The following is a 25,841-nucleotide window of genomic DNA, read 5'->3' on the forward strand; positions in this document are numbered from 1 at the left end:
CAACGCATGAATTCTTGTCAATGAATGAAATGCTCCTGACAGTATTCAAAAAATATATTGAAAAAAAAAAGATGTCAATTTCCCTTCCATTTAGAAAACACAATTAAAAATAACAACAAAAAAAACCTCATTCTAACATAATATAAATCTACATAAAGCAGCATGGGATTTGAGCAGTTCCGCATTGGGCAGAAACGGCTGCAAGTTGTCTTCAACATCACCATCTTCCTACAACATCTAAAATAAATCAAGCAGCTGTGACGGACAGCGTTTGAGGCCGACTCGTGTCAGCGAGACTGGCATCAGTTCTGAATGAGCATTATGTGGCTGACCTTAAGGCGTTTGGTTTCTCTTTTGAGCTCTGACATTTGAAAGGAATATAGGGTCCCAACATCTGTCATCTGTATGCCTGTATGTTAACCCGCTATAGAGCTAGCAGCACTGTGCAGATAAATCCTTTAGCAGCTTCCTGTCATCCTAAGCAGCTTCCTCGTGTATATAATGTTTGTTCTTCAATGAGAGTTGTCACGCATGGTAGTAAAAAGCCAATTCTATTCAATTGCCCAGATTTGCCTATATTTCTTCTTGTGCAGTGTTGAATTTCCATATATATATATATATATATATATATATATATATATAGATATAGATATATATATATATTCCCACCCCACTCATATAAAAGTGAGGATTCATGAATGAGAAAATCTTACATCTTTGACACATGCTTGCAGGAACTTAAATACTGTAGGTAACTCTGTAAATGAATACTGAAATCATGATACAGGCACAAAAAACTAACAGCACATAGCATACTGAGGGCGCAAAAGTAAAGGTTTGACATATCTTCCTTGAAAGGGTTTTCACTAAATGCAAAATTTACTTATGGGTGACAATACAACAATACACTAGACCACCACAGAAATGGTGCATTTATAATTTAGTCATATCTTTTTTATTATCATAGCTATTATTTAGGTTCTTGTGCAACTGCTACATAATGACTCACATTCAAGATATTTTGTCACTCGGGAACAGCGAAAAGGTATAAAAACAAACAAACAAACCAAAAAAAAAAAAAAAAGTGATCTGTCAAATAAAATATGGTCCATGTTGTGTTTCATAAGAGGAACATTGATTTCTGAAAACGTCACCATTATTCAAACTGGATATCATGACAGAAAAGGTACTTAAATACTGTTCAAAGAACAAAATATAGCATAATCATACTTCAATGTGACAAACACCAGCTGGCAAAATTAAGTGATCACTGGTGATTTTTTTTATCTCCCTTTTTTTTTTCTTTCATTAACAAATTAAATACACATATTGCATGTCACTATAGCAACGCCCATTACAGGTCAATTTTTACGATCACCATTTTGGTATAGCAAATCAAAAACCAGAACAAAACAAACAAAAAAATTTTTTTTGAAGTATGAATCAGACAAAGCCTGTTTTCTCAATCATATGAATACTTAACACCCACAGTATAAGTTAATAAAGTCAAGCTACGGTATATAAATACATCACCAGCATGCACAATATTGAATAATCGATATTATTGTTGTCATCGTCTTACACTGAAGAAACAGTATAGTAGGCAAGTGCATTTAATAAAACGAACACATAAGTAAACCACAAACTCTGAAGCTGCTTTTATTTTTTTGTGTTTTTTTATGTTTTATATTGTTAAGTCTCTGCCTTTAGTAATCTTCGCCTCCAAAAGAATCGATGGTTCCAGTGACATAGTCAGACCAGGTAAGAGGAGGTTCTGTTCTGCGAGAAATACACTTTAGACAGAATGAGGGAATTCAGAAATCTAATCCCCCCCCCCCCCCCCCACACACACATCCAACAATTTAATCCAACTTTTAATACATTGGGGAAATTCGTCCGAATCAAACTTTGTTTCTAGTTGGGGATGATCAATGGCTTTCAGGGCCCCTTGTGAGCTAGTACTGGAACCAATGCAAACTATTTTTGTGAGGCATTCTCATTCAAGCATTTTCTCTCTCAAGTGTCTCAAATGCATCTCTATCACGCAAAAACCTAACTAAGCAGCTTATCTTGATAGAACAAGATCAGTTCCTATGCCAGTGTGAGGCTGCCATTTCAATCCAACAACGACCACTTCAGGCTGATTGACTGACATATCAGTGGTTTTGGCAAATGTCAGAGAAAATCAAGAAGACGGAGGCCCTTTCAACTGTATATATATTTCTATATATATTTAAACTAAGATTTAACCTCCACTCTCATCTCTCTTTTGATTCTTTTCTTTTAACACATGGAAAAATAAAGAACTGCTGCTGCGGTAGTATCATCGGCAAAAGCGGCTGCCAAAGTCCACCGGCCCTTCATATTTTTTTTTCGAAGTGTGGTTTCTCTTTAATTGTTGCCCTCCCCGCCCTCGTCATCCTGCTGGTCACTTGTCCACAGTGTCAAGTTGTCTCGGAGCAGCTGCATGATGAGAGTGGAGTCTTTGTAGGAGTCCTCGTTGAGGGTGTCCAGCTCAGCAATGGCGTCATCAAATGCGGTCTTGGCAAGATGACAGGCCTGCTCCGGTGCGTTCTGGATCTCGTAGTAAAACACAGAGTAGTTGAGAGCTAAGCCTAGGCGGATGGGGTGGGTGGGCTGCATGTGCTCTTTGCTGATCTCGTGAGCCTCATTATAGGCCTTCTCCGACGATTCGACCACCGTGGCTCTCTTCTCCCCCGTGGCAACCTCGGCCAGGTAGCGGTAGTAGTCGCCTTTCATCTTCAGGTAGAACACTTTGCTCTCATGCTGTGTATCACTGCAGTTCTTGATCAGGAAGTTGTCCAGTAGGTTGAGGACATCCTGGCACACGGCCTCCAGTTCCTTCTCGATCTTCTCCCTGTAGGCCCTGACCATCTCAATCTTCTTCTCGTTACCATCGGCTGAGGTCTTCTGCTCAATGCTGGAGATCACCCTCCAGGAGGAGCGTCGGGCCCCGACCACATTCTTGTAGGCCACAGACAAAAGATTCCTCTCTTCATTGGACAGGGCCTCATTCAGCTCTGTTACCTGGAGGAGGGAGAGAGGAGATAACCGTTCACTAGTTATCAAATGTATGCTGAACACTGAGAGTTCCATACCACATGCACCTTGGATAAAACAGGAATATTACAACCTGAACACCTCAAATCATAAATTTTTATTTCGTTTTTTTGTTTTTACATGCTGGGATTCTAACAGTGCAATGCAAAGCGTTATGACTGAGCAAGATGCATTTCGTTGTGTGCAATTCCCAGTTTCCATGGTAATCTGTTCATTTAGTGCACCACTAGATCCAGCTGCCACGTGGACTGCTAATGCTAACTAGTGAGAAACCATATCCTAGATACTCTGGGTAGGGGGTGGGGAAGGGTAGGCGAAGGAAGATCTCAAAATGATGTCTAAGATGTTCCCACGAGCACTCAAGGGCAGCTGCACTGTAATTGAAAACCATCACTGAACAGGCAGTTCACGTGTCCCAGTGACCTTTCTCTGTAACTAAAATTGACCTTTTCACCTGCCTAAAATGCCATTTCATGACATCACTCTATGTTACACTATCACATTTGTGGCTATGCACAGTTTCATTTATAGCTAGATAAGGAAAAAGAGACATGTATGATATGAGAGGGTCAATAAAAAGACTGCATTTCTCAATGTTCTTTAACCTATTGAAGAAAAATGCACCAGAATAATGCTTTTATCAAGTCCAATGACTGAGGAAAAATGGGATTGTGAAAAAGCAAACAAATTAATTATGGTACACAAAATATGGCTCGTGATTGGCCTATCTCTCCACGATGAGCTAATATTCTTCTCTCATGAGCTGTTTTGACATCCCTTCCCCAGGCAGAATAGCACAAAGATGGTGCAGGGCAGCTGACGTCACGCTAAGTGCATGGAAAAGAGGGCATAACCTAATGAGACGGGAGCCATAACTGTTCACAGCAATGACATAATTTCTACCACTGACACACCATCTACAAAAAAAGAAACGTACAACCAAAACCAGCAGAAACATTTTTTTTTCATATTTAAATGTATTAACGGCTGTTTGTTATGATGGTAACTGTCATCTAAGTGGGGTTTGTGAGGGCTATTACTGTTTATAATGATTTACTGTGATGCTTGACCGTTAAGGCATTAATAAAAGTCCAGTGAAACACATTCTATAGCCCAAAATTCTTCATTGGGCCATCAAATAAATCATATGGGCTGGGCTGTTTGGCAGGCTTCCAAAAACACCATTATCTTGAGTTGTTGGATAATGACAGTAACTGGAATACTAACGCTATTCACTTTTAACTTAAGCAGGCATTACATATTTTTGTACAAATAATGTCAAGGAAACAAGATAAGCATTTGTTGTAAGAATTGCAATGCTGGGACGTTTTATGCAAAATATCATCGCCTGCCACTGTCTTCAGCTGACGCTTGACAGCAATGGAAAGGGATTTCCCTGTAGTTAAGGAATGACAGTACACACCCCTGCAAAGAGGCCTAGCTTGGACTGCACTGTCATGGCATATTGTTTCAAAGGGAAAGGTCTCCCACCATGCAGGCATCGTGCCACTTCTCTGAACCAGAAACTCCTCTTGATAAACGTTCTACAGGATCTTTACCGATGGTCCAGAGGAGAATATTACTTTTTTTTCTTTAGTTCAAGGGATGTCTATATTGATCTACAGGAGTTCAGGAAGGCCCAAGAAAGCCTACCATGGTTCCAGTTGTTGAAGTGGTGTGACAACGCATTCCCCCCCTCCCCTAAAATTTTTTAACCCATCAGCAAGCCTAAATGAAATATTTTCATATATATATATGCTTTTGGGGCAACTTAAGACAATAGCTCTATACTCCAAACACTGACGGGTCAGTTGTAAGAGGTACTGTGAGAGAGGCCATCCCATGTCATCATCACGCCATCAAATGATTGGCAAATATTCAAAGTTATCGGGACATTTATCTTGGGACTTTCTTCAAATTGCTAAAAGCCATAATTGTGGATTTTTTTTTTTATGGACTTTGAGTGCAACCAGAAGAGCAATGCACAGAATGAAACATGGGTGTGTGTAGGATGATATCTAAAGCTCAACACTGCAATTACAATAGAAGAAAACCCAAAACCCAAATCTGATCATTTTGACTCACTGCAATATGACAAAGAATATTCTAGAGAGATTCTACTGCCTCCTACGTTTGTTTAGAGCGAAGTGCCTGTTACCGGGCTCTTGGTGAGCCACTCAAAATACTGATATAAAAAAACAAGGAGGAAATATTATCAGGCTAGATATCTTGCTCAAGTGAAATTATTAGTGTCATGGTTTATTTAACTGACGTGGTTTAAGAATTGGGGGGGAGCAACTGATGGGGATCTGCGACCACCCTCACATGGCTCCCCATTGTAGCCAGTATTTGGCATAATAGAAGGAAAAGAAAAGAAATGGACTAAATAGGATGGAGAAGGAAGAGGATGGCGTGTCAGGATCTTCTTGGGGCTGACAAACCAGTCAGGCCCGCACCGTCCGTACACATCGCTGTAATATCGCTTCATTGTACGGCATGGGCAAAAGAAAGGCACCGCCCAAGAAGGCAGGCGAGCCACACTATTTAACTAGTCGCCTCCAAAAAGCACCATGCACACCCTTAACGACGAATCTGCTCCAGATCTCTTATTAGATATATTACCAAATACGATATAGAGAATACGTAATGCTGTAACGCAGTGTGGTGATGTCGTTGCATGTAGTTCAGAGACAACGGCGTGAGCCCGGTTTGAAACAGACGCGGTCCGTGGACCGTCTGTCTGTCCGCACGGCGGGATCCGTCCAGCAGCCCCGCGTTAAAACGACCAAAGGGGCGGAAATCGGGACGGATTTACAAGGTTTCTTTCGCAGCAGACTTACCGATTTCATTGCGGCTGCCATATCGTCGTATCTCTCAGCCTGTTCAGCCAGCCTGGCTTTCTGCACCAGCTGCTCGCGGTCGACCATTTTGTTGTTATAATGCGGTCGTCTGTCAACGTTTTCTGGGTTTCGGAGGTGAAAATGACTAATATATCTTTTAATCGCAATGCAGTGAAATCCTACGCGAGGCTGAAACTGCAGCTGTTCCCTGCTGTCTGTGCTCGTGCCGACGGGACACCCTCTCCCCCCGCCCCTGCCCTCTCATCTCCTCCCCCCCTCCCCTCCTCCTCTCTCGGCTGCGTCGTCACTCGGAGAGGGCGGGTATCTCTGCCGATGATGTAACGGTCCATTCCGCCGAACGGCCTTGTGGGAAAACGAGTCCTACCTTTGGCACCGAAGCCGCCCCGAACGTGTCAAGTCCGAAGGGCTCTGTAAGCAGTACAATGTAGGACAATGTATGGCGGCACACGACGCCGTTTATCCTCGGAACCCAGGATTGAATGAGGAAAAACGCCACAAGAAAAACCTCATCATGGGGAACATGTTCATTTATTTTTTGGGGGAAAAACCTCTGGAAGAGCATCAGAGGGAACCCTCATATACAACAATAGGTGTCAAATGCACAAAATACCCCAAAATAACAGGATTATAATGTAGCATCATAGATAATACAGAGCAAGGTAATGTAAAATATGGTTAAATGCATAAATTTTAGCAAAATGTGCTGGGTATTAGGGCATTAAGAGAGTGCAAAGCCATGCCTTTCATATCAGTGAGGGTGGTAAGGGGCTGTTGTGTGACTTGGCTTTTTATCGTGGTCATTTGCCGCACCTTGAAAAATTCACGATGATAATAATAAATAAAATTTAAAAAAACTTTTTTTTCTGTCTTCACATAAACGTATCGTACTCTAAGGCCCGTCCCCAGTGTCCGCCCTCTGTTTAGCCGGAGAGAAACGACTGAATAAGAGAAACGGTTTCATTCTTCTTTTAACACAAGCTGTTTCTGAATCTAAATGTCGCTTTGTCCTCGTTCTTTTGACGCTCCCTTATTTCGCGGCATGGCGGTGGCGACCAACTACAATGTCCCACGGATGCTCACGTAGCTGTTGTGCTATGCACGTACAGACGTGGACGGTGGTCGCTCTTAAACGTCCGAGGCTCTCTCCATGGCGCGCCTTTAAATATCGATTTGAATTTGCACGTCTCACACAGTTTTGCAGGTGAACCAACGAACCGTCCTTGGACAGTGATCTCTGGCATCAGCATCTCCTGTCGCAAAGAGCAAACTGCAGGTGAAACCGGGTTTCGGCAGCTGCGTTGTCATGGCTGCTAGACCTCGTACAGGTTTCTGTTTATCCGCGGAACGGGCGATGGCAGCTTTTCATGTTATGTGCATACTGAACGACACGCGTTGAGAGGGAGAGCGAGCGAGGGATCCATGACGAGCGTGATATTCTCTCATCCCGGCTATCTTTCTCTTTTCAGCAAGCTAAGCTTTATTCTCGTGTGCAAACGAAACGACTACAAGACGCCACCTTCTGGCGCAAAGCGGCAATTATAAAGACGTGGATGAATCATCATGTTTTACTCAGTCAATTCATAGCAGAACTATGGTGTTTTTGTAGACAGGTCCAAATTCAGATATATCAGTAAAATCGGGTAGATTTCATATGTATTCCTGGTCGATGCCTGATACTCTTGGTCGTTGCCGTTCAAAGTAGTTTAAGGTGGAGGTTTATTCACGATTAAAGTGTGAAAAAGAGTCTGATTAGTGCCTTTTGTGATAGAGGGCAACGAGTTTGTAGACAGCAGGAAGCATGAGTAAATGCTCTCTGACCTTGGTTCAGTTGGCCCCAATGTGAAGAGATCTACCAAAGTGGATTTGAATGTTTTAACGTCAGATGATTATTCCTGTCCATCTAACCTTCATTGCAGATGTCTGCACCGGCAAACTTGAGCCTTACTTCCTCTTGCTTTCTTTTTTCTTATCCATTCCTCCATCCTCTTGCCCACATAACACACCCCACCCCACCCCGACACACACAGACACACATAACATGTCTCCCTATACTTGTGGGGACCCCTCATTGACTGCATTCATTCCCTCGTCCTTAACCCTAACCTTAACCATCATAACTACATGTGTAGCCCTAACACTAACCTTAACCTAATCCTAATTCTAACCTTAACCCTAAACCCAAGCCCTAGCCCTAAAATAGACACTTTTCCTCATGGGGACCCATAAAATGTCCCCACAAGGTAGGTGGTTTCAGGTCTTTATATCCTTATTGGGGACATTTGGTCCCCATTAGGATAGAAAAACCTGGTACATACACGCGCACACGCACAAACACACACACACACACACACGCGCGCGCACACGCACACGCACACTTCCAATCCTTTACGTCAACCTGTTCCCCCTTCAGCAGGAGTTTAAGGAGATTACTACTTGTTCACCTGGCTAGTGGTCAAAGAGGAAGTGTTGACTTTCAGTTATGGCCGAAAGTGGGTCAAGTCATGACAGAAGAGGAGTCAAGAGAGGTCTTAATGTGAAGTGTTGCCCTACTCACATTAGAGTAGGGCATGCTGTAAGTTTATTATTATTAGTTATTAGTTGTTATTGGTATGTCATTAGTTTATTGTTTCTGATATAGCACTCTTCCCGTGTGAAACAGATGTGAGGATTGATGCAGTTTTGAATTTTAACTGTACAGTGTCATTATAAAGTCTATTGATACAAGACTGAGATTTTGTTCCTTGTAAGAATTTGCTTCAACATGCAAAGTGTCTCCTCCCTTTGAACCTGACTCAGATGAAACAACACCATTAGCATGTCAAGGGCCGTGTTAACTTCCATGACCTGGGACTGTAAAGACTCACGGTTCAGCAAGCAGTGCTGAGGCATTGAATGTGTCCAGTTCCTTCAAAGAGGATTAGCTACTGTACCTGCAGCTTGGCTTAGTTACCTCAAATAAGGATAAGGGCAAGGAGAGGGCTGCTGTCCACAGTGGCCATCTGTCTGCCAGGTGGAGAGGTGAGCGCTCACACTCTTGTATGTAAATGGAGGAAACGTCGGGGTTGGATGTGTTAATATACTCAGATGAAGTGAGGATTGCTACTCCAGAGGATATTAGAGAATGGGAACTTGAAACTGCAAGCCAGTTGTCTCTACCTTTCCCACGACTCTTTGTGGCACTCTATCCGTATAACCCAGCTGCAATGTCTCCAAACTATGAAACGGCTGCAGAGGAGCTTCCTTTTGTGCCAGGCCAGATAATCAAGGTAAAGCATGTCACATCTCCCTCTTCTGCAAGTTAACGTGAATGTGATGTAATACTTAATCATATTGTCAATTGTCAATATGGGAGCCTGTGTATAGTCCTACATAATGCATACGAGCTGTAAAAGTCCACTCTTTTTACACCAAAGAGCTTGGCGGTGTCTCTAGCCTGTTCTAAATCTAGATGCAGTCTAGATTTAGATCGCTTTGTGGTTTTCTCATTTCCTGCTATCATTTTCACACAACCGATAGTGAAGCGATAACCTCTGACTAATCCTGTTTGTTGCTACCCTGTGCATGCATGCATGTATAATGCACATGTTTGCTCCAACGGATGATCAACTCTAAAAACCGGATATAACTTAAAGTAACCAACCATCTCTACATTTGGTAGGTGGTTGGAGATAAAGACTCTGACGGGTTCTACTACGGTGAATCTGGTGGTCTCTCTGGCTATGTACCGAGTAACATGGTGGCTGAAATTCCTGTAGATGACGAGTATCTAAGGCATCTTCTAATGCAGCAGGGATTCCTCCCCGTGGACCACACAGGTATCAAGTCAAGTCGATTTTATTTGTATAGCCCATTATCGCAAAGTTGCTTCAATTTGCTTGAGGAATCAATGTAGGTATCAGTGTTTGCCACCATCGAACAAGCCCCTAGTGCTTAAAGAACCAGGCTTATGGCCACGGGTTCATCAGTTTGAAACCTAGATGTTGCAAGGGAGGGAAAGTAAATGAGAATTTCAACAGTTACCGTCATTGTTTAGGGTGGCTCCTGTTTCCCAATATTTAATCAGTGGTCAACGGAAGAGGTATGCATGTGAAGCAGGGCGCTGCTGAAAATACTTGCACTTTATCGTTCTCCCCTCGATAAATAAAGGTTCGAAGAAGTTAGATTAGAAACGCTAATGTCAAATTTCACCCAGAAATAATGTATAAATCGGTTGGTATCTGCATACCAGTCCATGGCAGATGTTCTCACTGTGGGTGGTTATGACTGTTCCAAAGGTGTACTTCTCTTTTCGCCTACAGGCATGTGTTTGACCCCCGATCTGAGCGACACGGCCAGTATCCCAGAGGATGTGGTCGTCCGTCGAATGGTGGCCTTATTTGAGTATGACCCATGGGAAAGTTCCCCCAACATGGACAGTGAAGTACGCACCCTCTTATACAACCCTCCTGAACTTAATCCAATCATGACGCGGTTTCCACGTTCAAAAAAGTTTTCATTTTTTGTTTTTGGCAACCCTTTTGATGAACAAAGCAATCTTAGCCCTCATTATCTTCTCTTGCAGGCTGAGCTTGGCTTTCGAGCAGGAGACATCATATATGTGTTCGGGGACATGGATCAAGATGGATTCTACTATGTGAGTGGATTTTTTTTTTTTTGGCCTGAGTTCTTAAACTCCAACTGTGCAGATGGCCTCATTATTTATATCACTCGTCAATTTAGGGGGATCTTCATGGACGACGAGGCTTGGTGCCATCAAACTTCCTGCAGCCACTACCATGGAATTAGAACTACTAAGAAGATCCCCAGAAGGATACCAAGACCCAAACACAGTGGAGAAATTAAGTCTTTTCAAAAGAACACTTGACTCGGCATTCTATCCTTTTGCGCCCAACACATTTTGATTTTATTTAGCCATATTTTGGCACAGAATAATTGCTTTAGACGTGAGATCAGTCAGGGTCTAGCTCATCTTGCCATTTTGTGTGCCGATTGATCTCAAGCAAATGATCAATCCAACATTGTATGACAAGCACGTTAACAAATGAAGCAGAGCTCAAGCAACACACTTATCGGATATATATGTATCAATTTATTAATTGTTACAAAGATGATGAAAACCTTTCAGTGAGAGTAATCTTTATCAGTTTGCTTGTCTGGTTAATATAACTTTGACTTTGTTTCAGCCCTTTGCACCCCCCCCCCAAACTGAATATGAAGAAAAGTTAACATACATTCACAATATTTCACAAGATCATATCGGATCATATCTGATATATGATGTTGTGAATACATTCACAAGATCATATCTAATATATTATCTATAATAACTATGCCTGACAGCAGTGGTGAGACTACTTTAGCCTTAAAAGTGCACTTATAGATCTCAGATGTTTGCAGATCAGAGTATATATGGTATTACTATAGAGTGTTAATAATGCCTTATATTTTCACCATGTGTTTTATATACTGTGGTCATAGTGTTTTCGTATCGAGTACACAGCTAAAATGTTTTTAATTTAATTATTAACTCTTTGTTATTTTGTCCTGGGTATTTTACAGCAGTTTTCATTGGACATATGCAACAGAAACCCACCTTTGATGCAAACAGTCAGAGCTATTTCGTTCGATCTTTGCAAATATTAACAAGTCTAAAAATAAAACTAAAAAATAAACTTTTGAAATGTTGCTATTATCAACTGATTTGTTTCTAACTGTGGAGTACTGTGATCTTTCTCAATGATCATTTCCTCTTAGATGCTTGTGAAGAAAGGTTTTGCTCCTCTTGTGTGACTTGTACACCAAAGCATTTTCCATGTGTACCATTTTAGAGCTAAAAACTCCGTGGCTATGGTCTCATGGACCAAATACACATTTTACTTTGCAACAACCTAGAAGACAACAAAGCTGCTGAAAACAATCTTTGGACACTGGCACTTTGAAGACCCTTTAAAGGATGTTAGCGGGTTCCAAGGTCCAACTTTTACACTCCTCTGTAGCCAACAGTACACTCATCCATAAAGTAGGAAACACTACACTGCATAGTGAAGATTAGTAGTGCTTTCTACTTTATGGGTGACAACACTGTGTATCAGTAGTTCCTTCTCGCTCCAAGGTGCATGAATTGTACAAAGGCCTTGTTGAGTTAAGGCAATTTTTAGCAGAAAAAAAAAATTCGATGTGACAATTGACCTGTCAATTCTAACATTAGTTCACAGCAAATCCATAACGATAACACTTGACCTTCGTTTTCACCCACAGCTTTTGACATGAATGCTCCCGATAATGAGGTTGATTAAATACATTAGTGAGGCACATTAACACCAAAGTCTGTGGCTGGAAGTCGAGTTCATTTCATTTTCATACACAGCATTTTCCAAAGGAAGCCAGCGATATTTGGTTTTTTGAAAGCGAGGCGTTTGAGTGTCAGGGTCTTACCAGCTTCTTGGCTCCCCAGAAGAAAGAGGATCCAGAAGTGACCGGGTTCTTTTTATCATCACAGTTTCAGCCACGTGGTTTAGACAGGAAGAGGTCGACGTTAACACACACACGCACACACACACGCGCGCCCGCGCGCACATACACACACACACACACACACACACACACACACATGCACGCACATACATACAAGGCCCACGCCCAAGCAGTCGAGACAAACTGCATCATAGCTAAAAAGATGATTCTATACCTTTTAAGGACACACAGTCACAACGCAACACACAATTTATTTTTTCTTTGTGTGTGTGTGTGTGTGTGTGTGTGTGTGTGTGCGAGTGTGTACCAGGGTGTGGGGGGTAATGCAGATAGGCAGATTAGTAACGTGGAAATGTATCAAAACCTGATATGGCATGGTGCTCTGATGTGATGAAGATGCCTTTTTTCCATAAACTTTTAGAGCAAGAGGGCCTCACAAGATCAGATTAATTCAAAGATATTGGCGACACTAAAGAAAAAAAAACCTTCTTTGAGATTAGGATTGTTAATTTCTGGTATAAAGAAGGTGCTATCCCCATATTACACCACAGAACACTACAACCCTTAAGACTTACATGCAAACAGTTGTCTGCATTCATACTTTGTATGAATTATTAAAGACAAATGATAGAAAAAGCTAATCCACAAATATTCAAATCGTAAACGCGTATAGTTGCATTTTAACGGCCTCTGTTGGGTATGACTGTTCGGGGGAAATTACATGGTGCTTATAGGGTTTTTTTGTCTTCATCATGACAGCCAACTGTTCAACTTTGAAATGGAGCTGAAGCTTGGGAGCAAATATGGCAGGAAGAGCTCGCAGAAGACCTCTACCAATGGATAATGAGAGAAACTTTAATCGATATTGTATTCTTACAATGAATTTGTTCTCTGCATTTAATCCATCCTATTGTGTAGGAGCAGTGGGCAGCTGCAGCGCCCGGGGACCAACTCCAGTTCTTCTTCCCATTGCCTTGCTCAGGGGCACAGACAGGAGTATTAACCCTAACATACATGTCTTTTTGATGGTGGGAGGAAACCGGAGCACCCGGAGGAAACCCACGCAGACATGGGGAGAACATGCAAACTCCCCACTGAAAGGACCTGGGACGACCTGGGGTTCAAAACCAGGACCTTCTTGCTGTGAGGCAACAGTGCTAACTAACCAGTGGGCCACTGTGCCGCCCGATAATGAAACATCAATTGGTAAAACCCAGGTTCACCATGAGGACTTAGAGAAGGCTGGTGTATATTAAAAAGCGCTGGTGACTCTGTTTAAACTGGAGGAGAGCTCTGGGATTTCCGTTGCTCAAACACCACCGCAAATGCTACAGTGTCCTCAGGTGTCCTTAAACTAAACAAAAATGATGATCTTCAGGAGGGTATGGTGCAAAAACGTATTAATGCATTACACTAACACTATTTCAAAACTCTAATAATGATTTATCTTGCATTCAGTCTTAGTGGATATCAGGCATAGGGCACATCGACGACTACGTTGGCACCTGGTTATATACAACAAAGTGAAATAATGAAGATGCGGGGGCAACAAATAACCAGCATCTAATTTATGTTGGCAGATACTCATTCTACAATATATATTTCCAATGAAGCATCAGCGGGGGGATTGTGAAAGGCTCTTCCCTATTCTAGCAGACAATAAATGTGCAATATGCTTGCAACAACAGAAACTTTGCAAACAGAGTAGAGATAGGCCTCTGTCCTCTGTTGTCAAGACAACCCAAACCTCAGAGTCACATCGAGTGAAATTAGAGGAAGTGGGGGATGGGTGATGTGCACCAACCGAGAAAAGATATAGCCTTAAAAAAAAAGAAGCACAGACACTAGCATAACAAATAAATTACATAAAAAAACTGTTCAACGTATGACTTTCATAAAAAAGTGATCCCTTCTGCAAAGGCATCAGAAAAAATAATTGTACACATGCACAAGGTCCCTCTCTCCTCCCTCCCTCCCTCCCTCTCTCTCTCTCTCTCTCTCTCTCTCTCTCTCTCTCTCTCTCTCTCTCTCTCTCTCTCTCTCTCTCTCTCTCTCTCTCTCTCTCTCTCTCACACACACACACACACACACACACACACACACACACACACACACACACACACACAAAGACCCCCCCCCCCGGTTTTGCATGCTCATAGATATGCTGCCTCTCTCCCAAAGAAGCAGGGAACGCACCACTGCAGTATGCATACATGACGGTGCACAGTGCAGATTAGCTCTCCGGTGTAGTGCTAAAGGATTAGCATGCATCAGACATCTATTTCTGTAACACGGGATTACATCGAAACTGATCCCCTCTTGTACTTAGTGTGACATAGATAGCGTCTGTGTCCCAAAACATGAAACAGCATCATTTGAAGCCAAGGGAGGTATTATCCTCTCAGAGTTGATTGTATTAATGCATTATCTAAATGATCCATGATCGTTAGACATTGAATAATCCCCTCATGCTTCCTCTGATCATTACACTTTGTAATATTTACGAAGTTATTATCCTATATTACAATTTGTTATTCGCAAATTACTTCCTTTAAGAAATGGGTGATGTACAGAAAGTCTTCATCTGCGTACAGAAGTTTTCTACAGTACAGTCTTACTTCCAAGGAAAGCAAAATCTTACTCCAAACCAGGCCATGTGGTATCTAGAGAAGGCCTTTTACAGAGAATTGAAACTAAGTCTGAATCCACCTAACAGTGTAAATCAAATAGGTGCTGCTATGAGTCACAGTTTCCCTTAAGCTAATGAATATGGGTGGGCTGGTTAGTCACCAGAGGAGACATGGAGCTACAGTATGTCCACACCTCCGGAGGCTGAAAAAGAGGTTGCAAGTGCTCATGTACTTTATTAGCATAATATTCAAATGCTCACATGTTAGCATGAGAGCTAACCAAGCAACATTTACAGAAGGGCCAACAACTGATCAGAATTACTCAGTACTGCCGCCTGATGGATAATAGTAAAATTGCACCATGTTTCTGTCATAATAACGCAGTGACTGTGTGTGTGTGTGTGTGTGTGTGTGTGTGTGTGTGTGTGTGTGTGTGTTTTCATTCACTTAATTAACTTAGTTAATAAGTTTAACAGCAATACTAAACAACCAAGTTTTTAAAAAATTCCTACTCACTGTCAAATATATTTTCAGTGATCTCTATACAACTGGTCTTTTACAAAAAATAGCAATGCAAAACAATAAAACAAAACAAAACAAAACAAACAACGTATATTGTAGTTATTACAGTTTGTATATGTACAGATATGTGGTCGAATACTGCAATGATAGACATCTGATTTAAAAAGACACCAAAAACAAGGCTCATCAAATGGCATAAATTCTACTTTAAACATCTTTAAAGGGGATCCAAATCAATTTCCATTGCAACAGTCAAAATGTACGCATTTCTGCCCTTGGCCTTCCTCAGTGTTACTTTTGCTGTATTATCAAATACTGTTTTAAAGCAGGATTTATATGAGTGCAGAATGTTTCCACATTATATAGCCTTAATCTGTGACTTGGCATCTGTTTAATTGTTCGAGTTGAGTAGCCTTGTCCCATGCTATTTTCATGTAATAGCATCAGATTGCGTCATTACGGCACGATCAACCCTTGGTGAGCAGTGACAATCCAGCAGATGCCAACACAGAGGAGATGAGCAACGTAGGGCTTACAAAAGTGACTTGGCCTCCTGAGTAATAGACCTGCCTGCTGTTTAGGGGCTGAACTGGCCGATATGTATTTACCATCGGCACGCCATTGGAAAACTGAAGCTGGGAGAATGCTGCAAGCTGTGAAAACAAAGAATAATCCAGTGAGTAGAAAACAACTCTAGCGATAGAAATGTCCATACTGTTGGTTTCTGTCAAAGGGTATAAGATTCACTTATAAATGGGGATACATATTCTGTACAGCACCTGTTGCCTGCTGAGTAGAATGGCGTTTTCAAACAGAGTCCAAATGGCAGCCTCCGCACAGCCGGGTGTAGTGAGGGATCCCTGATAGCGAAAGTACTTTGTCATGTTGCTTTGAGGCGGTATGAGCATATCCAAGGACACACTGCTCAATGTAGTGTTGGTGTCTGGGTTTGGGAGATATTTACAGCAGCATAATTACACGAGGCGTCATGTTCAAGGCATCAACTTAATAGTTCCGGTTGCTTTATTACAGGCATGCAAATGAAGGTGTTGTTTTACAACGTGCTATATAAATCACCTGCTGATTACACTTCAGTGTACCAACAAACTTGTCAATCTTTATCACTGTTGAGGGATGTAAGGTAACAAGAGTATTATGACACTCAATATTTTTATTGTAATAAACTGATATACTCACTGGGATGTTTGATATTTTTCAGAGCAGATATGAAGGGGCCAAACTTCTTATTTGGGCTGCTGGATTCCTAAAATTGAAAGTAAAAGTTTTACTCACAAACAGCTCACGTGTTCTGGTGATCTTAAATGACATTTTCTCAGTTAATACGCGTTAGGTTTCACAGTCAAGGACGTAGAAGTCTTATGGGTACTTGTTACCTTGAATTGTGCAGTATGCACGCAACTGCTGCTTTTAATATTAAGGAAATGGGTCTGCACAATTATGTTTCTCAGTGAACTTAAGGAATCTATGAAGTCATATACAGATTTAATATATGTCTTTGTGAGGCGTTTTGCAAAATATTTTTTTTTTCAAAAGACTTCAGCCCCTTTAACCCTATCTATTAATCTCAAAGTTCAGGACCTGTCATTGATTCACGTTCCAAACCCTTTGCAAGCATAATTAAAGCTATCGTTGAATCAGCGTTTTCTTGTGAGTACTTTTTTTTCCCCCATCCTAACTTAACCAGTGTATTTAAGACACACGACTGAGGACAACAGAAAATGACCATTTGCTGTTGTGTCCAATCCTGTAAACAAAGTCTGCCTGCTGGACTGCCCTGTTGCATGGAGAGTTTGGTTTATCACATAAATTTTCACATCACAGATTATCCAGTCTGTAAAAATGTGATCATCTTGACAACCCTGACTTTAGGTTACCTATGATTCTTTAAAAATACCACGATTTGTTTTCTCATTGCCGCCTCTAAAGGTGTTTGCACGAGGTGCTTTTTCCATACTACCCCTTTATCATATTGCCACAGTTTTAAACTACGGTTGATCAATGAAAACTAAGATAATGGGTCACCTGAAAGAAAAATCCAAGAACCGCGACACCGTTGGGGTCTTTCAGAGCTTGAGATAAAGATTTGTACTCCTCTTTAATGTGGACAATGTGCATCTGTAAATAGCATAAGAAATGAAACAGTTTTGTGAATGCATTATTACTTTCTGCTCAATAAATCAACAACAGTCGACGGGTCCATAAATGAGCTTGCCCTGTACAGTCACAATCATATGTTTCTGTGAATTACACACAGTGCAATAAGGGGTTATATAATGTGGGGATTACACCACATACTGACATTCATCTTGCATCCTCATATTTCAGACCTCCATTGGAAATTGCTCTCCATCGATGGTGTGCTCAGACCCCGGTTCTCCGTCTTTGCCCCAGTGCAGGTGGAGCTGCACTGTCTTGTATGGCATGACCAGATTTCCACTTTTGATCATTGCTGAAGCAGGCAAGTCAAGTTGAACTAGAATGAAATTAGGAGTAATTAATGTTACTTGAGCCTTGATTGGGCCAATCATGGGAACTTTTTGTGAGGTTTAAGTGTTTTGAAAGGGCTGCACACAAAACATCCAACTCATTATGCTTGGTACCCATCCATCCATCCATCCACCCATCAGTCCAATTTATCCATTCATCAGTCCAATCCATCCATCCATCCATCATCCATCCATCCATCTATCCATCAGTTTAATCTATCCATCCATCCATCCATCAGTCCAATCTATCTATCTATTGATACACACCCACTAAACAACAGGATGCTGAGTCTATTCCGGCATAGTTTGGGTGGAAGATAGGGAGACAAGAAACCAGTCCATCATAGGGCTTATTATCATCATCATTTAACCAAAAACTTTATGTTCCTGTAAGCATTTTTACATTTTGAAGCTCTTCATATGGCGCCCCAAATCAGACGACGTTAAAAGTCTGTGGAGGTTTCATGAAAAAAACTGATGACATGCCTTTCCTGGCATCATTTTTTACTTTGATTAAGTCTCTGAAAATACCCCTACTTTTGTTCTTTCTGCTGTTTATTTTATATTTATTTTACTATTTTAGATGTTTTTTATACCCTATTGTTATCTGATTCTGCAATTTATGACCGTCACCTTTACAGCTCAACTACTTTTTAAGTGAACTTGGTAACTAGCTATAGATGAGCCAGGCTCATTCGAACAACACTTTGAAGCACCTTAAATCCCATTTTTCATATGAAATGGGCTAGATACGAATATTATAACAGATACCATTGCATTTGTTTTTTGCAGTTTAGACATTAATCTAACGATGTACCTTACCTGTATGACCGTTGTTTCTGATGTGACCATGGAAAGTCTCTTGATAGCCAATAAACTGGAATGGAGTGAGGCGTTCATCTGGTAGGATTTTCCTTGTGACAATATTTATTGGTGACTGGATTCTTCCACTGCATAACTTTGAAACCACTGACCACTTTTCAGGCCCTTTGAGTCAAATAAGATAGGTCAATAAAATGCTGTTGCTACTGTGCACGCAATAGCGCCGGAAACAAATGGTTAAAGTGTTTTCTTTATGAATAATTAGGCTTGTATTAAGGTATACCTTTGCAGGTGCCATTGCATGTGACCTGGGACTGGTAGCACCAATCTAGAGCAGAGGGTTTGAGAAGTTAATCAGAAATTAGACTATAGAGAAGAAGCAAAAACAACATTAAGAGAAATTAGCCTTTTACCTAAACTGACAGTTTTTCAAAGGAGTCATGAAATATTCGGCACGTTTTTTTGCATTCCACACTTCTTCTAAATTTAAATTTTCTAACATATAAATCAAACTTAATATGCTTGGTCATGAAATGTATTCCCAAACTCAATAATCCAAAATAAATTGGCAAAATGTACACTTATATATGTATGTATGTATGTATGTATGTATGTATGTATGTATGTATGTATGTATGTATGTATGTATGTATGTATGTGTGTGTGTGTGTGTGTGTGTGTGTGTGTATATATATATATATATATATTTATATATATATATATAAAGATAGATGTAGGGAAAAACTTAAATGCATTTCAGCACAATGGGCTATACAAATAAAATTGACTTGACTTGACCTGACAAGCTTGTTTCATGCGTCTCACACTCATCAGCTGCCAATGGCATTAAACAACCACTTAAAATCACATATATATACATATATACATGCATATACATGCATATATATACATACATATATATATACATGCATATATATACATGCATATATATATACATGCATATATATACATATATACATATACATGCATATATACATATATACATGCATATATACATATATACATATATACATGCATACATACATGCATATATATACACACACACACACACACACACACACACACACACACACACACACACACACACACACACACACATATATATATATATTGCGAATATGTTATTTAATCTTTTTAATTCATAAAAAATTCTTCCCATAGAAAACTTACCTGCAGCAAAAACCATTATATCAGGTGCAAAGAAAAATAAAATGAATGCAAACATTGTGAATATATGTTCCCTGGTCTGGCTGCGGGGAATTGCTTTGCAGATTAGAAAAGAGCAATCTCACATGAGTTTTTATAGCACAGGTCTATCTTTCAAACACGCCCACTTGTTGTGCTACATTCTTTTGCTTGATGAAATTGATTGTCTTTATCCATATGATATCTTAACGCATAATTTCCAACCCCCACCCAGGATGTGTTGATCAGCTCCCACGATTAGTTTAGGAAAGCACTATAGGAAAGTACGATAGGAGGCAAAGTTAAACTCTATACCACCCAGTAGTTGTGAAGAATCTCTATTCATTTCGCCACTGACCATAATTTAAAAAAAAATTACAAACCCACACCAGGAATGTTATAGAAATCTGTTTTTTTACATATCCACTAAGAGTTACTTCTTCTTTCGGCTTGTTCCGTTTTCCAGGGGTCGCCACAGCGAATTTAATTAATAGTGTGACCAAGCATATTTTTTTCCGCCCGCTGCGGGATTCGATCCTGGATGTTGCTGCACCAGAAAGCAACACCGCTAACCGAACGACTAAAGGGGGCCGACAGTCAGTCTTTTTTTGTAGGTTACAAAAATGTCCATCGGTACTCTGTGAGGGCACAGCACTGACGGCGGTCGTTGTTAACCCGGGCCTTGACCGATCCGGCATGGTCTTGTCAATCCGCGGCTGTTGCAGCTAAAAAAGCGCTATAAAAATGTAACTTGATTAATTGATTGATTATGATTTCACAAAATTTTACGTCGGAGGCCCTTCCTGACACAGCCACTAACCCCATGGACGCCAATACTGAATTACTAAATACATAAAAAAAACAATCAATAATTTTCAATTTTTGTTAAAATTAAAAACTTAACTTTTCATTTTGCAAATGGAAAGCTCTTTAATTACGTCACTGGACAATATGCTATGCCTCGTACCGGACGCGAATATTTTTTTTTCCTATGATGAATCTGGAAGGTCATGAATAATTCATGAGCAATGATCCAATTACATAGTTTCGCCGTGTACCGGACTGTCAGCACCGTTCTGAGAAAGACGGGCGATGGACGGATGAAAGCTGAAAGTGAGCGACAATGCTGGCTTGAATGAAATTAGAGTTTAGAGAACAGAGTATTTACCAACATGAATTCTTCATGTGCAGTTCCTGCTACGATGCTGAGCCAATTTCAACCCATGAAATCATGAAATGCCGAGTCAGGTCTCAGATTGGAGGTCATAGCCAAATGAATCGACGGGGGTCGATTAATTTGGATAACCTCCAATCTGAAACCACAGTGACTTTGGCGTTCATCACCAAAATTTGGTCTCTATTATAAAAATAGGAGACTTACAACGTGGTTATTACAATATTGGTAGCATTTGTTTTGTTTTTTGTTTTTTCTCCTTCTGCAGAATGGATCATTGCAATGGAAGAGCTCTTGTAGCTGGAGCATCTTCTGGAATCAGGTCAGTTGTTGTAAAGGATCTGGTTTAACATGGCATGAAGATAGGGGTGTACCTTCACATTAAATTTACATTAAACTAGAAAAAATATTTTGCATGATTATTAAGCATTAGCTATGTCTACTTTTTAGCTTTATTTATAGAGCCTGTCGAATGCACACAATAAACGGTTATGCTATTTTACAGTGGGTCCTATGTCAATTTCAGTTTTCTCTAGTAGTTTGCTGGCTACAAGGGGTCTATAAACCAGTCCCTATAGTCAAACAGTCACGGAGTAGGACAATCAGCTGTCGGCCAATAGGTTATCTCCCATATCTATGCTGCAATGTGCAATATGTCTTGTCATCCCAGCTCTGTACAAAAGGCCAAATGGTAAAAAATAACTGATTAGATCCATGATCATCCAACTCACTGGTGGGCAATGAAATACCACCAAGGTCTATAGGCAGTCTAACAAAACATATTGAAGAGGCTGAGTTTAGTAGTAAATTCATCTTCCTCTTCTTCATCTTTTTTTTTTTTTTTTTTAAGATTACATGGTGATGCTGGTCACATGGCTTGGGTCCTGGGCTGTTCCGGTGGCGTCTGGACACTGCTTGGCATCCTGCTCATCATATTCTTCATAAATGTTATAATTCCATTATAATTCTGTTTATCCTCTTTCAATGTTGTATTTTGTAAATTGTGTAAACATAACATCCATTGCACGTTGTCCGTCTTGGGAGAGAGATCCCTGCTCTGTTGCTCTCCCTGAGGTTTCTTCCTATTTTTTCTCCGTTAAAGGTTTTTTTTTTTAAGGAGCTGTTGCTTATCTGATGCAAGGGTCTAAGGACAGAATGTTGTGTTGCTGTAAAAGCCCCTTGAGGCAAATTTGTAGTTTGTGATATTGGGCTATACAAATAAAATTGAATTGACTTGACTTGAATCTGCTCAATGATGACTGAAACTGGTTTGATTCTTCCACATTTGGAAAGTAAATTTGCAGCAGATTATTTTTGCATACAGTAAAAAAGCTTTAGAATAGATTATGTACTGCTATGTACTCCCACTACTCCTGGAGATTCTGTTTTACCAAATTCATATCCATACAATGAGTCACCGATAGTCCCTGTTATTACAGCTTTTATGACTATCTCTCTTGATACTTTGACTAAGTTTGTGTCAGCTTCTAAACCAGCTACTTGCCTACTTTACCCTTCACCGGCGAAACTTTTTAAAGACCCCTGGCCTTTCCTGGGACCTACAATGCTAGACATTGTTAATTTATCACTTACTACTGGCACTGTTCCCAGCATTTTAAGACAGCTGTGGTCATGTCTCTACTTAAGAAACTTCACCTCAATCCAGGGTCTCTGAATAACTATCAACCAGTCTCTAATCTTCCAATTTTTTTACATTTTAAATTTTATTTCAAGTTACTTCATTGATCCCCGTGGGGAAATTATGCTCTGCATTTAACCCATCCGAGCTGTGTAGCTAGAAGCAGTGGGCAGCTGCCGTGTAGCACCCAGGGACCAACTCCAGTTCTTTTCCCATTGCCTCAGTCAGGGGCACAGACGTCTTTTTGATTCTTTTCTAAAGTACTAGAGAGAGTTGTGCATCAACAACTTTCAACCCATATAGAAGAAAACTATCTACTATATGAAACTTTTCAATCTACCTTCAGGGCCTGTCACTCCACTGAAACTGCTATGACCAGAGTGGTGAATGATCTTTTACTTGCTATGGACTGTGCTTCCACCTCTGTGCTTCTACTACTGGACCTCAATGCAGCCTTTAACACCATTGACCACTGTATACTATTAGACAGAATTATCTGTAATTTTGTGTCTCTGGTTTAGCTCTCTCTTGGCTTAAGTCCTACTTTTCTGGAAGAATACAGTGTGTATTATAATAATATTGCATCAAAATTCTCTGATGTTGAATATGGCATACCTCAGGGCTCAGTTCTTGGCCCACTACTTCTCTGTATTTCACCTCTTGTCCAGATTATACGCAGCCATGAAATACATTTCTATTGCTATGTGGACAATACTCAGCTGTATGTGCCTATAAGGGCGGGTGATTGTACCCAAATGACTAATTTAGAGGCCCGCTTGGCTGCTGTGAAAAATTGGATGTCACTAAATTTCCTGCTATTAAATTCTGATAAAACAGATGCTAGTTGTTAGCCCTGCTAGACACAGACACCAATTTGATCAAGTAACAAGAACAATCGACAACTCTGTGATTTCACAAAGGATTGTGACGTGGTCAAATAATGGACTTCTCAGCCAACCTTTCAGAGTTAACAAGCAATCTTTTAATGACCGCAAGCCAAGCTAGTCATAACAGATACAAGTTTGTATTGCCCTCAGCTCATCCTCTTTTCTTGGCCACAGAAGCGACCTTATCTATTTGCCTACTTTTTACACTCATGGTGGGAAATAGCATGTTGTCTAATACAACTTCTCTCATAACGTCCCCATTACCTTCCACCACATCCCCGCTTACTTTTTACACTCATGGTGGGAAATAGCATGTTGTCTAATACAACTTCTCTCATAACATCCCCATTACCTTCCACCACATCCCCGCTATCTGTAACAGATATGCCCATTTTTAACGTGTTCAATATCCCACAACATAACCAAAACATTGACACTTCAGTTGCATCGTGGGTAATATGCAAATGAACTTCGAGCAGGAACACTCCAGTAGAATTCGCCACAGTATGGCAGCCAAAAATCTTGGTGTTACGTTTGAGCCCAGCCTTTCCTTTGATAGGCACATTAAAGAAATCACCAATACTGCTTTTTTCCACTTACCTAACATACAGTGGCTTGCAAAAGTAATCATACCCCTTGAACTTTTCCACATTTTGTCATGTTACGACCACAAACATAAATATATTTTATTGGAATTTTATGTGAAAGACCAACTGTGAAGTACAAAGAAAATTACACATGATTTAAAAAAAATTTTACAAATAAAAAAAATGAAAAGTGCGGTGTGCAAAAGTATTCAGCCCCCTTTTCTCTGAGTGCAACCAATTGCCTTCAGAAGTTGCCTGATGATAGCTGAATGACCGAATGTTGACCTAATGACTAAATAGAGTCAACCTGTGTGTAATCTAATCTCAGTACAAATACAGCTGTTCTGTGACGGCCTCAGAGGTTTGTTAAGAGAATATTGGGGAGCAAACAGCATCATGAAGTCCAAGGAACACACCAGACAGGTCAGGGATAAAGTTGTGGAGAAGTTTAAAGCAGGGTTAGGCTATAAAAAGATTTCCCAAGCTTTGAACATCTCACGGAGCACTGTTCAATCCATCATCCGGAAACGGAAAGAGTATGGCACAACTGCAAACCTACCAAGACACGGCCGTCCACCTAAACTTACAGGCCGAACAAGGAGAGCACTGACCAGAGATGCAGCCAAGAGGCCCATGGTGACTCTGGACGAACTGCAGAGATCCACAGCTCAGGTGGGGGAATCTGTCCACAGGACAACTATTGGTCATGCACTGCATGGAAGAGTGGCAAGAAGAAAGCCATTGTTAAAAGAAAACCATAAGAAGTCCTGTTTGCAGTTTGCCAGAAGCCATGTCGGGGACACAGCAAACATGTGGAAGAAGGTGCTCTGGTCAGATGAGACCAAAATTGAACTTTTTGGCCTAAATGCAAAACGCTATGTGTGGCGGAAAACTAACACTGCACATCACTCTGAACACACCATCCCCCACTGTCAAACATGGTGGAGGCAGCATCATGCCCTGGGGGTGCTTCTCTTCAGCAGGCAGGAAAATGGTCAGAGTTGATGGGAAGATGGATGGAGCCAAATACAGGGCAATCTTGGAAGAAAACCTGCTGGAGTCTACAAAAGACTTGAGACTGGGGCGGAGGTTCACCTTCCAGCGGAACAACGACCCTAAACATAAAGCCAGGGCTACAATGGAATGGTTTAAAACAAAACATATTCATGTGTTAGAATGGCCCAGTCAAAGTCCAGGCCTAAATCCAATTGAGAATCTGTGGCAAGATCTGAAAACTGCCGTTCACAAACGCTCTCCATCTAATCTGACTGAGCTTGAGCTGTTTTGCAAAGAAGAATGGGCAAACATTTCAGTCTCTAGATGTGTAAAGCTGGTAGAGACATACCCCAAAAGACTTGCAGCTGTAATTGTGGCAAAAGGCGGTTCCACAAAGTATTGACTCAGGGGGGCTGAATACTTTTGCACACCGCACTTTTCAGTTTTTTATTTGT

At 40.8% G+C, this 25,841-nt stretch overlaps 3 protein-coding genes across 3 annotated transcripts; 1 reads left to right on the plus strand and 2 right to left on the minus strand.

Annotated features, from left to right (window-relative positions):
* Nucleotides 1–641: 641 nt before the first annotated feature.
* On the minus strand, nt 642–6,141 carry ywhag2 (3-monooxygenase/tryptophan 5-monooxygenase activation protein, gamma polypeptide 2). Its single transcript, XM_056283217.1, has 2 exons — nt 5,922–6,141; nt 642–3,048 (listed from the first exon to the last, which is right to left on the minus strand). Exons 1-2 carry the CDS (start codon nt 6,006–6,008, stop codon nt 2,392–2,394), a joined length of 744 nt encoding a protein of 247 aa, XP_056139192.1. The 5' UTR covers nt 6,009–6,141; the 3' UTR covers nt 642–2,391.
* A 2,845-nt stretch (nt 6,142–8,986) lies between these two features.
* Nucleotides 8,987–10,818, plus strand: si:ch211-105f12.2 (RIMS-binding protein 2-like). The gene is made up of 5 exons (XM_056282796.1): nt 8,987–9,208; nt 9,601–9,757; nt 10,241–10,362; nt 10,504–10,575; nt 10,662–10,818. The coding sequence occupies exons 1-5, from the start codon at nt 8,987–8,989 to the stop codon at nt 10,725–10,727; spliced, it is 639 nt and encodes a 212-aa protein (XP_056138771.1). The 3' UTR covers nt 10,728–10,818.
* A 5,217-nt stretch (nt 10,819–16,035) lies between these two features.
* ca4b (carbonic anhydrase IV b) lies at nt 16,036–20,104 on the minus strand. Its single transcript, XM_056282797.1, has 8 exons — nt 20,089–20,104; nt 19,181–19,225; nt 18,898–19,062; nt 17,917–18,062; nt 17,612–17,704; nt 16,766–16,832; nt 16,348–16,511; nt 16,036–16,221 (listed from the first exon to the last, which is right to left on the minus strand). The coding sequence occupies exons 1-8, from the start codon at nt 20,102–20,104 to the stop codon at nt 16,036–16,038; spliced, it is 882 nt and encodes a 293-aa protein (XP_056138772.1).
* Between the last annotated feature and the right edge of the window lie 5,737 nt (nt 20,105–25,841).

This window comes from Lampris incognitus, chromosome 7 (assembly GCF_029633865.1).
Source record: "Lampris incognitus isolate fLamInc1 chromosome 7, fLamInc1.hap2, whole genome shotgun sequence".
Lineage (NCBI taxonomy): Eukaryota > Metazoa > Chordata > Actinopteri > Lampriformes > Lampridae > Lampris > Lampris incognitus.